Source organism: Panulirus ornatus, chromosome 2 (genome assembly GCF_036320965.1).
Source record: "Panulirus ornatus isolate Po-2019 chromosome 2, ASM3632096v1, whole genome shotgun sequence".
Taxonomy (NCBI): domain Eukaryota; kingdom Metazoa; phylum Arthropoda; class Malacostraca; order Decapoda; family Palinuridae; genus Panulirus; species Panulirus ornatus.
The window spans coordinates 36,881,089-36,894,893 of record NC_092225.1 but is presented as its reverse complement, the minus strand read 5'-3'; the positions used below and the strand labels follow the sequence as shown (position 1 = coordinate 36,894,893).

General features: G+C 38.5%; 1 protein-coding gene across 1 annotated transcript in view; it reads right to left on the bottom strand.

The window, feature by feature from the left end:
• Positions 1-13,805, bottom strand: part of LOC139752126 (glutamate receptor ionotropic, delta-2-like) — a 131,153-nt gene that overhangs the window by 52,936 nt on the left and 64,412 nt on the right. Inside the window, exons 3-8 of the mRNA XM_071668046.1 lie at positions 10,444-10,568; positions 10,187-10,300; positions 9,762-9,976; positions 8,873-9,001; positions 7,594-7,746; positions 6,922-7,012 (exon numbers count right to left, since the gene is read on the bottom strand). Coding sequence (XP_071524147.1) covers positions 6,922-7,012; positions 7,594-7,746; positions 8,873-9,001; positions 9,762-9,976; positions 10,187-10,300; positions 10,444-10,568 — 827 coding nt within the window. The remainder of the gene's footprint in view (positions 1-6,921; positions 7,013-7,593; positions 7,747-8,872; positions 9,002-9,761; positions 9,977-10,186; positions 10,301-10,443; positions 10,569-13,805) is intronic.

Below are 13,805 nucleotides of genomic sequence, written 5' to 3'. Positions count from 1 at the left end.
CTATCACATACTCCCACAACTCCTGTTTCAGGAGTACTGCTACTCCTTCCCTTGCTCTTGTCTTCTCACTAACCCCTGACCTTACTTCCAAGACATTCCCAAACCACTATTCCCCTTTACCCTTGAGCTTCGTTTCAATCAGAGCCAAAACATCCAGGTTCCTTTCCTCAAACATACTACCTATCTCTCCTTTTTTCACATCTTGGTTACATCCACACACATTTAGACACCCCAGTCTGAGCCTTCGAGGAGGATGAGCACTCCCCGCGTGACTCCTTCTTCTGTTTCCCATTTTAGAAAGTTGAAAATGCAATGAGGGGAGGATATATGGCCCCCCGCTCTTCCCCTTTACCCTTGACCTTCGTTTCACTCAGAGCCAGAACATCAAGGTTCCTTTCCTCAAACATACAACATATCTCTCCTTTTTTCTCATCTTGCTTACATCCACACACATTTAGACACACACACAGACACATATATATATATATATATATATATATATATATATATATATATATATATATATATATATATATATATATATATATATATATATATATATATATATATATATATATATATATATACATATATATATATATATATATATATTATTAGAAACCTTCCCCTCCTTATATTTTAACTTTCTAAAAGAGGAAACAGAGGAAGGAGTCACGCGAGGAGTGCTCATCCTCCTCGAAGGCTCAGATTTGGGTGTCTAAATGTGTGTGGATGTAACCAAGATGTGAAAAAAGGAAAGATAGGTTGTATGTTTGAGGAAAGGAACCTGGATGTTCTGGCTCTGAGTGAAACGAAGCTCAAGGGTAAAGGGGAAGAGTGGTTTGGAAATGTTTTGGGAGTAAAGTCAGGGGTTGGTGAGAGGACAAGAGCAAGGGAAAGGGTAGCAGTTCTCCTGAAGCAGGAGTTGTGGGAGTATGTGATAGAGTGTAAGAAAGTAAATTCTAGATTGATTTGGGTAAAACTGAAAGTTGATGGAGAGAGATGGGTGATTATTGGTGCATATGCACCTGGGCATGAGAAGAAATATCATGAGAGGCAAGTATTTTGGGAGCAGCTAAATGAGTGTGTTAGTGGTTTTGATGCAAAAGACCCTGTTATAGTGATGGGTGATTTGAATGCAAACGTAAGTAATGTGGCAGTTGAGGGAATAATTGGTATACATGGAGTGGTCAGTGTTGTAAATGGAAATGGTTAAGAGCTTGTAGATTTATGTGCTGAAAAAGGATTGGTTGTTGGGAATACCTGGTTTAAAAAGCGAGATATACATAAGTATACGCATGTAAATAGGAGAGATGGCCAGAGAGCGTTATTACATTACGTGTTAATTGATAGACGCACGAAAGAGAGACTTTTGGATGTTAATGTGCTGAGAGGTGCAACTGGAGGGATGTCTGATCATTATCTTGTGGAGGCGAAGGTGAAAATTTGTCGAGTTTTCAGAAAAAAAGAGAGAATGTTGGGGTGAAGAGAGTGGTGAGAGTAAGTGAGCTTGGGAAGGAGACTTGTGTGAGGAAGTACCAGGAGAGACTGAGTACAGAATGGAAGAAGGTGAAAACAAAGATGGTAAGGGGAGTGGGGGAGGAATGTGATGTATTTAGGGAATCAGTGATGGCTTACGCAAAAGATGCTTGTGGCATGAGAAGCGTGGGAGGTGGGTTGATTAGAAAAGGTAGTGAGTGGAGGGATGAAGAAGTAAGATTATTAGTGAAAGAGAAGATAGAGGCATTTGGACGATTTTTGCAGGGAAAAAATGCAAATGAGTAGGAGAGGTATAATAGAAAGAGACAGGAGGTCAAGAGAAAGGTGAAAAGAGGTAAAAAGGAGGGCAAGTGTGAGTTTGCGTGGGAGAGTATCATTAAATTTCAGGGAGAATAAAAAGATGGTTTGGAAGGAGGTAAATAAAGTGCGAAAGACAAGGGAGCAAATGGGAAGTTCAGTGAAGGGGGCTAATGGAGAGGTGATAACAAGTAGTGGTGATGTGAGAAGGAGATGGAGTGAGTATTTGGAAGGTTTGTTGAATGTGTTTGATGATAGAGTGGCAGATATAGAGTGTTTTGGTCGAGGTGGTGTGCAAAGTGAGAGGGTTAGGGAAAATGATTTGGTAAATAGAGAAGAGGTAGTAAAAGATTTACGAAAGATAAAAGCTGGCAAGGCATCACGTTTGGATGGTATTGCAGTTGAATTTATTAAAAAAGGGGGTGACTGTATTGTTGACTGGTTGGTAAGGTTATTTAATGTATGTATGATTCATGGAGAGGTGCCTGAGGATTGGCGGAATTCTTGCATAGTGCCATTGCACAAAGGCAAAGGGGATAAGAGTGAGTGCTCAAATTATAGAGGCATAAGTTTGTTGAGTATTCCTGGTAAATTATATGGGAGGGTATTGATTGAGAGGGTGAATGCATGTACAGAGCATCAGATTGGGGAGGAGCAGTGTGGTCTCAGAGTGGTAGAGGGTGTGTGGATCAGGTGTTTGCTTTGAAGAATATATGTGAGAAATACTTAGAAAAACAAATGGATTTGTATGTGGCATTTATGGATCTGGAGAAGGCATATGATAGAGTTGAAAGAGATGCTCTGTGGAAAGTTTTAATAATACATGGTGTGGGAGGCAAGTTGTTAGATTCAGTGAAAAGTTTTTATCGAGGATGTAAGGCATGTGTACGTGAAGGAAGAGAGGAAAGTGATTGGTTCTCAGTGAATGTAGGTTTGCGGAAGGGGTGTGTGATGTCTCCATGGTTGTTTAATTTCTTTATGGATTGAGTTGTTAGGGAGGTGAATGCAAGAGTCTTGGAAAGAGGGGCAAGTATGCATTCTTTTGTGGATGAGAGAGCTTGGGAAGTGACTCAGTTGTTGTTCGCTGATGATACAGCGCTGGTGGCTGATTCATGTAAGAAACTGCAGAAGCTGGTGACTGAGTTTGGTAAAGTGTGAGAAAGAAGAAAGTGAAGAGTAAATATGAATAAGAGCAAGGTTATTAGGTACAGTAGGGTTGAGGGTCAAGTCAATTGGGAGGTAGGTTTGAATTTAGAAAACTGGAGGAAGTAAAGTGTTTTAGATATCTGGGAGTGGATCTGGCAACGGATGGAACCATGGAAGCGGAAGTGAATCATAGGGTGGGGGAGGGGGCGAGAATTCTTGGAGCCTTGAAGAATGTTTGGAAGTCTAGAACATTAACTCGGAAAGCAAAAATGGGTATGTTTGAAAGAATAGTGGTTCCAACAATGTTGTATGGTTGCGAGGCGTGGGCTATGGATAGAGTTGTGCGCAGGAGGGTGGAAGTGCTGGAAATGAGATGTTTGAGAACAATATATGGTGTGAGGTGTTTTGATCGAGTAAGTAATGTAAGGATAAGAGAGATGTATGGAAATAAAAAGAGCGTGGTTGAGAGAGCAGAAGAGGGTGTTTTGAAATGGTTTGGGCACATGGAGAGAATGAGTGAGGAAAGATTGACCAAGAGGATATATGAGTCGGAGGTGGAGGGAACGAGAAGTGGGAGACCAAATTGGAGGTGGAAAGATGGAGTTAAAAAGATGTTGAGTGATCGGGGCTTGAACATGCAGGAGGGTGAAAGGCGTGCAAGAAATAGAGTGAATTGGAACGATATGGTATACCGTTGTCGACGTTCTGTGAATGGATTGAGCCAGGGCATGTGAAGCGTCTAGGGTAAATCATGGAAAGTTGTGTTGGGCCTGGATGTGGAAAGGGCTCTGGTTTCGGTGCATTATTACATGACAGCTAGAGACTGAGTGTGAACGAATGGGGCCTTTGGTGTCTTTTCCTAGCGCTACCTCGCACACATGAGGGGTGAATTGGTTGTTATTCCATGTGTGGCGAGGTGGCGATAGGAACAAATAAAGGCAGACAGTATGAATTATGTACATGTGTGTATATGTATATGTCTGTGTGTGTATATATATGTGTACATTAAGATGTATAGGTATGTATATTTGCATGTGTGGACGTGTATGTATATACATGTGCATGTGGGCGGGTTGGTCCATTCTTTCGTGTGTTTCCTTGCGCTACCTCGGTAGCGCGGGAGACAGCGACAAAGGAAAATAATAAAAAATATAACATATACAGACTGAGTACAGAATGGAAAAAGGTGAGAACAATGAAAGTAAGGGGAGTGGGGGAGGAATGGGATGTATTTACGGAATCTGTGATGTATTGCGGAGAAGATGCTTGTGGCATGAGAAGCGCGGGAGGTGGGTTGATTAGAAAGGGTAGTGAGTGGTGGGATGAAGAAGTAAGACATTAGTGAAAGAGAAGATGGAGGCATTTGGACGATTTCTGCAGCGAAAAAATGCAATTGAGTGGGAGATGTATAAAAGAAAGAGACAGGAGGTCAAGAGAAAGGTGTAAGAGGTTAAAAAGAGGGCAAATGAGATCTGGGGTGAGAGAGTATCATTAAATTTTAGGGAGAATAAAAAGATGTTTTGGAAGGAGGTAAATAAAGTGCGTAAGACAAGGGAACAAATGGGAACTTCAGTGAAGGGCGCTAATGGGGAGGTGATAACAAGTATTGGTGGCGTGAGAAGGAGATGGAGTGAGTATTTTGAAGGTTTGTTGAATGTGTTTGATGATAGAGTGGCAGATATAGAGTGTTTTGGTCGAGGTGGTGTGCAATGTGAGAGGGTTAGGGAAAATGATTTGGTAAACAGAGAAGAGGTAGTAAAAGCTTTGCGGAAGATGAAAGCCGGCAAGGCAGCAAGTTTGGATGGTATTGCAGTGGAATTTATTAAAAAAGGGGGTGACTGTATTGTTGACTGGTTGGTAAGGTTATTTAATGTATGTATGGCTCATGGTGAGATGCCTGATGATTGGCGGAATGCGTGCATAGTGCCATTGTATAAAGGCAAAGGGGATAAGAGTGAGTGTTCAAATTACAGAGGTATAAGTTTGTTTTGGTATTCCTGGTAAATAATATGGGAAGGTATTGATTGAGAGGGTGAAGGCATGTACAGAGCATCAGATTGGAGAGGAGGAGTGTGGTTTCTAAAATGGTAGAGGATGTGTAGACCAGGTGTTTGCTTTGAAGAATGTTTGTGAGAAATACTTAGAAAAGCAAACGGATTTGTATGTAGCATTTATGGATCTGGAGAAGGCATATGATAGAGTTTATAGAGATGCTCTCTGGAAGGTATTAAGAATATATGGTGTGGGCGGAAAGTTGTTAGAAGCAGTGAAAAGTTTTTATCGAGGTGGTAAGGCATGTGTACTTGTAGAAGGAGAGGAAAGTGACTGGTTTTCAGTGAATGTAGGTTTGCGGCAGGGGTGTGTGATGTCTCCATGATTGTTTAATTTGTTTATGGTGGGGTTGTTAGGGAGGTGAATGCAAGAGTTTTGGAAAGAGGGGCAAGTATGAAGTCTGTTGTGGATGAGAGAGCTTGGGAAGTGAGTCAGTTGTTGTTCGCTGATGATAGAGCGCTTGTGGCTGATTCATGTGAGAAACTGCAGAAGCTGGTGACTGAGTTTGGTAAAGAGTGTGAAAGAAGAAAATTAAGAGTAAATGTGAATAAGAGCAATGTTATTAGGTACAGTAGGGTTGAGGGTCAAATCAATTGGGAGGTAAGTTTGAATGGAGAAAAACTGGATGAAGTAAAGTGTTTTAGATATCTGGGAGTGGATCTGGCAGCGGATGGAACCATGGAAGCGGAAGTGGATCATAGGGTGGGGGAGGGGTCGAAAATCCTGGGAGCCTTGAAGAATCTTTGGAAGTCGAGAACATTATCTCGGAAAGCAACAATGGGTATGTTTGAAGGAATAGTGGTTCCAACAATGTTGTATGGTTGTGAGGCGTGGGCTATGGATAGAGTTTTGCGCAGGAGGATGGATGTGCTGGAAATGAGATGTTTGAGGACAATGTGTGGTGTGAGGTGTTTTGATCGAGTAAGTAACGTAAGGGTAAGAGAGATGTGTGGAAATAAAAAGAGCGTGGTTGAGAGAGCAGAAGAGGGTGTTTTGAAATGGTTTGGGCACATGGAGAGAATGAGTGAAGAAAGATTGACCAAGAGGATATATGTGTCGGAGGTGGAGGGAACGAGGAGAAGTGGGAGACCAAATTGGAGGTGGAAAGATGGAGTGAAAAAGATTTTGTGTGATCGGGGCCTGAAGATGCAGGAGGGTGAAAGGAGGGCAAGGAATAGAGTGAATTGGATCGATGTGGTATAACGGGGTTGACGTGCTGTCAGTGGATTGAATCAGGGCATGTGAAGCGTCTGGGGTAAACCATGGAAAGCTGTGTAGGTATGTATATTTGCGTGTGTGGACGTATGTATATACATGTGTATGGGGGTGGGTTGGGCCATTTCTTTCGTCGGTTTCCTTGCGCTACCTCGCAAACGCGGGAGACAGCGACAAAGCAAAAAAAATGAAAAAAAAGAAAAAAAAAAAAAAAAAAATATATATATATATATATATATATATATATATATATATATATATATATATATATATATATATATATATATATATATATATATATATATATATATATATATATATATATATATATATATATATATATATATATATATATATATATATATATATATATATATATATATATATATATATATATATATATATATATATATATATATATATATATATATATATATATATATATATATATATATATATATATGTATATATATATATATATATATATATATATATATATATATATATATATATATATATATATATATATATATATATATATATATATATATATATATATATATATATATATATATATATATATATATATATATATATATATATATATATATATATTTGATGATATTTTGGTATGAACTCACTTCGTTGGTCACGACGCCCACCGTACTTATTTAAGATGGAGATTCCTGCTCTGTGTGTGATGACACTTACCTTCCGTTTTACCATGCCCACCATTCCCGTCCAGGACCCATCGGCCTGTTTAGCGCCCCATGCCCCATCAGGTGGACGCACTAGAGTGTACCTTTTGGGAAAAGTGAGTGTGACAAAAATAATGTTTCTCTGGCTCTTCTGGTATCTACCTGTAACAACATCAAGCCATAACTGGGTATATGACAAATGTTTTCAGAACGTTATGTGGATAAACATTTCATTAACGGTATGTAATGCGAAATTTTTAGCATTTGAGAGAGAAAATGTGTCTGAAACTCTCAGATGAGTGTGTATTATAGGATGAATGAAGGATTACGGGATGTATTAATCCTTTTGCTGTATGGACCGTGAACTATACATATATCATAACATGAAATAGACACAATCCATTTACAGCCTGTGGGATTAATGTTAAGCTCACGTTTCTCAAAAATTTTCATCAACCCGGTTGATCTACAAATTTTCTCCCCACCTTCCGAGAAGATTTTTCTAATTCTATTTAGACTGAATAGTAAATTTGTACCCTTTGTAACTTGTCCTATAAGACATGTTTTAGACTTTTGCAAAAAGTATTCCATTTAGTCCGAAAAGGGTTGTAGGTAGACACTGTTATGATAACTGTTGTATAATAAAACGCCATGACCCACGCCCCTGAACTGCTGCTCCACTTACGTAAAGTTAATGCTGTCTGCCAGGAGACCAAGCACTTTAAGCATGGGTCCTGTGAAGGATACACGTCGTGCGGCAGAAGGCCCCTCCACTAGTACTGCGGCGTGGGGTTGGTACTCGTCCTCCGCCACAACAAGTGTTGGCTTCTGTAGAAACCTGGGTAGGCAGATTATACTCACGAGGAAGTCATGGGGCAGACAGAATAATGTCAAGCGTATAAACAATGGCAAAGAGCTCACCTTCACGGGGAAGTACTAGGATAAGTAGTCCATCGTCACAAAAAAAAAAGATACTTAGTTAAGCAGTATACGTTCGCATAGAGGTATGTACAAGGAGAAGGAACACATGTTCTTCAGTAAATGCATGGCAGAGTGATACATAGTAACAAGTAACAAGGAAAACAAAGAACGTTTGCATGGAAGCAACTGGAGAACTGGAGCAACGTTAAACACCAGACATTGCATACAGAAGCAAGCACTACTTTCGTTTACCGCTACCTGGAATGAACTGTACATGAGAAATTAGTTAACCTAAGCAGGAAAGCAACTAACATATAAGATAAAACGATCCACACAAATCAACCATAAACGTCAGACCAAGCAACACACACAAATATGACATGAGAACGCAGCACATAATAATAACCAAGATGTAAAACAAAGCCATACACAAACAAGTAAACATGTAAAGCAACATATACACACGGATATTAATTTGCATCTAAGACAGAGCAACACACAAATAATCTAATATGACAGACTAACAACACACAAATAATCTAACATGACAGACCATCAACACACTAATAATCTAACATGAAAGACTAACAACACACAAATAATCTAACATGAAAGACTAACCATGCACATAAATCAACTTACATGAAAGACATAAAAAAATCACCTAACTAGCCAGAGGGAACAGCACAACTTATATGTAAGGTAATTCAACACTTATGAATAAATCGATTTGTGCAACAAAGCAACGCACATAGACCAACTCACACGTAAGTTAATGAAAAACATATTAATAGATCAACATGTATGACAAAGCAACACATAGGTTAAGTAAAATGTCATAGAAAAGAACAGAAAGACAATCAAACAACAAAGACAAAAGAACACATATAAATCAACTGAGCATACAACAAAGAGATGCAGCCACCAAACGCGTAACTCATAGTCAACAGTGCTGACCACTAAACCACGGTGACCCATTACTGGACATAATAACCTCTTGATAACGCCTCTTAGATCACTAGTCATTATGGGCCAGGACACACCTGAAGAACTTATCAGGGAAGAGTGGGAGGTGTGTGGTCAGAACGAGGCCTCGATGAGGTGTCCAGGAGGCAACTTGCAACGGTGGAGTACCCTGCTGGCTGTAGGGCAGGTGAACATACATACGGCACCTACGACAGGAGAAAGATAGGAGAAAAATTACCAGTATTAACAATTCCCATACCCTTACCCATACCCTATGATTCATCAACAGGTAACAATACCCTATGAACCATCAACAGGTACAATACCCTATGATCCATCAACAAGTAACAATACCATATGATTCATCAACACGTAATAATACCGTATGATTCATCAACAGGTAACAATTTACCCTATGATTCATCAACACGTAATAATACCCTATGATTCATCAACAGGTAACAATTTACCCTATGATTCATCAACACGTAATAATACCCTATGATTCATCAACAGGTAACAATTTACCCTATGATTCATCAACACGTAATAATACCCTATGATTCATCAACAGGTAACAATTTACCCTATGATTCATCAACACGTAATAATACCCTATGATTCATCAACTGGTAACAATTTACCCTATGATTCATCAACACGTAATAATACCCTATGATTCATCAACAGGTAACAATTTACCCTATGATTCATCAACACGTAATAATACCGTATGATTCATCAACAGGTAACAATTTACCCTATGATTCATCAACACGTAATTATACCCTATGATTCATCAACAAGTAACAATTTACCCTATGATTCAACAACACGTAATAATACCCTATGATTCATCAACAGGTAACAATTTACCCTATGATTCATCAACAGGTAACAATTTACCTTATGATTCATCAACAGGTAAAGATTTCAACAAGTTTTTTTACTTGACATATGCAGTACCTTGAGGCGTCGTCCATAATCAACAAAAGAGCATTATTCATAGAAAGTAAAATATGCAGGTTCCATAGCTCCTGGCGTGGCAGGCGGGTGACGACCAGGAGCCTGGTCGACCACACCAGGAGGCGGCCTTTGAGGGACGATTGAGCGAAGGCGGCCAGGAAGGCTGGGTCGTCGCTCACCACCACCACCGTCATACACCATGACAACTGACGCAGCTGTTGATGACATTGTCAGAGAAGTAGTACTTTGACTTAATCCCACGAGCAATGACGTGAGAAGGACTTGCATGTCTCAGTCGCAGTGTCATTACCTATCATTTTCAGTGAATATTTGAAAGTGAACTACCCACCTCATCAATGATAAACTCTTCATTGATATAATGAGAATAATCTGACTAACTCACTTGTGGTATTAAGGAGAAATACCTTCCGTGCCTCGCGGATTATCTGGGAGAAATGCGTTTCCTTTACATTTCTGTCTTGGTCGTCCACTGCCACTTCGAAAAGCCCCAAACCCCATCGATAACGCGCCTCAGACACCTTAAAATTACATAAGAGATAAATATTGATTAACCCTGTGCTCTAAAACATTCAATCAGAAAAACAGAAAATTCTTTAGAGCTTTATTACTGCAGAAAATGATCTCACAATATTAGAAAAATCTAGTAATGCAGTAAACGTACCCTGAAGATGGTATGAAAAGATGTGCTGCCATCTGTGAAGAAGACGAGGTGGCAGCTAGCATTAGAGAGTGTTGCCAGCACAGATTCGACTACCCCGAGCGATAATCTTAGCGCGTCTGCCTCACCTGTTAAAGTAGTGTCTATGTGTATATATGTAACACAAAGTATAAGTAAAACAATAACACTTTTGATCATAATAATAACTTCAACATAAATATGTATCTATAGATAGAAATATAAGAATGCAATCTCATTATTAAAAAACATACATACACACACACACACACACACACACACACACACATGTATATATATATATATATATATATATATATATATATATATATATATATATATATATATATATATATATATATATATACATATATATATATATATATATATATATATATATATATATATATATATATATATATATATATATATATATATATACATATATATATATATATATATATATATATATATATATATATCTATATATATATATATATATATATATATATATATATATATATATATATATATATATATATATATATATATATATATATATATATATATATATATATATATATATATATATATATATATATATATATATATATATATATATATATATATATATATATATATATATATATATATATATATATATGTACATGTATATATATATACATATATATATATATATATATATATATATATATATATATATATATATATATATATATATATATATATATATATATATATATATATATATATATATATATATATATATATATATATATATATATGGCATATATATAATAGAGTTGATAGAGATGCTCTGTGGAAGGTATTAAGAATATATGGTGTGGGAGGAAAGTTGTTAGAAGCAGTGAAAAGTTTTTATCGAGGATGTAAGGCATGTGTACGTGTAGGAAGAGAGGAAAGTGATTGGTTCTCAGTGAATGTAGGTTTGCGGCAGGGGTGTGTGATGTCTCCATGGTTGTTTAATTTGTTTATGGATGGGGTTGTTAGGGAGGTAAATGCAAGAGTTTTGGAAAGAGGGGCAAGTATGAAGTCAGTTGGGGATGAGAGAGCTTGGGAAGTGAGTCAGTTGTTGTTCGCTGATGATACAGCGCTGGTGGCTGATTCATGTGAGAAACTGCAGAAGCTGGTGACTGAGTTTGGTAAAGTGTGTGGAAGAAGAAAGTTAAGAGTAAATGTGAATAAGAGCAAGGTTATTAGGTACAGTAGGGTTGAGGGTCAAGTCAATTAGGAGGTGAGTTTGAATGGAGAAAAACTGGAGGAAGTGAAGTGTTTTAGATATCTGGGAGTGGATCTGGCAGTGGATGGAACCATGGAAGCGGAAGTGGATCATAGGGTGGGGGAGGGGGCGAAAATTCTGGGAGCCTTGAAGAATGTGTGGAAGTCGAGAACATTATCTCGGAAAGCAAAAATGGGTATGTTTGAAGGAATAGTGGATCCAACAATGTTGTATGGTTGCGAGGCGTGGGCTATGGATAGAGTTGTGCGCAGGAGGATGGATGTGCTGGAAATGAGATGTTTGAGGACAATGTGTGGTGTGAGGTGGTTTGATCGAGTGAGTAACGTAAGGGTAAGAGAGATGTGTGGAAATAAAAAGACCGTGGTTGAGAGAGCAGAAGAGGGTGTTTTGAAGTGGTTTGGGCACATGGAGAGAATGAGTGAGGAAAGATTGACCAAGAGGATATATGTGTCGGAGGTGGAGGGAACGAGGAGAAGAGGGAGACCAAATTGGAGGTGGAAAGATGGAGTGAAAAAGATTTTGTGTGATCGGGGCCTGAACATGCAGGAGGGTGAAAGGAGGGCAAGGAATAGAGTGAATTGGAGCGATGTGGTATACCGGGGTTGACGTGCTGTCAGTGGATTGAATCAAGGCATGTGAAGCGTCTGGGGTAAACCATGGAAAGCTGTGTAGGTATGTATATTTGCGTGTGTGGACGTATGTATATACATGTGTATGGGGGGGGGTTGGGCCATTTCTTTCGTATGTTTCCTTGCGCTACCTCGCAAACGCGGGAGACAGCTACAAAGTATAATAAATAAAATATAAATATATATATATATATATATATATATATATATATATATATATATATATATATATATATATATATATATATATATACATATACAATAATATGTTGCTTTGAAGAATGTATGTGAGAAATACTTAGAAAAGCAAATGCATTCGTATGTAGTATTTATGGATCTGGAGAAGGCATATGAAAGGGTTGATAGAGATGTTCTGTGAAGGTACTAAGAATATATGGTGTTTGAAGAAAGTTGTTAGAAGCAGTGAAAAGTTTTTATCGATAATGTAAGGCACATGCACGTGTAGGAAGAGAGGAAAGGGATTGGTTCACAGTGAATGTAGGTTTGCGGCAGGGGTGTGTGATGTCTCCATGGTTGTTTAATTTTTTTATGGATGGGGTTGTTAGGGAGGTGAATGCAAGAGTTTTGGAAAGAGGGGCAAGTATTCAGTCTGTTGGGGATGAGGGAGCTTGGGAAGTGAGTCAGTTGTTGTTCGCTGATGATACAGCGCTGGTGGCTGATTCATGTGAGAAACTGCAGAAGCTGGTTACTGAGTTTGGTAAAGTGTGTGAAAGAAGAAAGTTAAGAGTAAATGTGAATAAGAGCAAGGATATTAGGTACAGTAGGGTTGAGGGTCAAGTCAACTGGGAGGTAGGTCTGAATGGAGAAAAACTCTAGGAAGTAAAGTGTTTTAGATATCTGGGAGTGGATCTGGCAGCGGATGGAACCATGGAAGCGGAAGTGAATCATAGGGTGGGGGAGGGGGCGAAAATCCTGGGAGCCTTGAAAAATGTTTGGAAGTCGAGAACATTATCTCGGAAAGCAAAAATGGCTATGTATGAAGGAATAGTGGTTCCAACAATGGTGTATGCTTACGAGGCGTGGGCTATGGATAGAGTTGTGCGTAGGAGGGTGGATGTGCTGGATGTGTAAGGGTAAGAGATATGTGTGGAAATAAAAAGAACGTGGTTGTGATGTAAGACTCACTCATACTACCATCAATTTATCATTAACTATTTGTTATTATCATTTTAATGTAAGTTACATAGATTTAGATGCATGTTCCCACGGGCCCACTGTTCCCACGGGCTACTGTCACTCAGGATCTTTGAACACGTAAGAGCTGATCTGTTATTTGAACACGTTGTTGAATGGGTGTTGACGGACTCCCATATAACTCCTGTCAGTGTGACCTGAGGGGACACACTGGCTAGCATCGTCACACTGTTCACTGGGGTGTGTCGTAGTGTGTCATAAGACTATAGCCCAGAGTATTA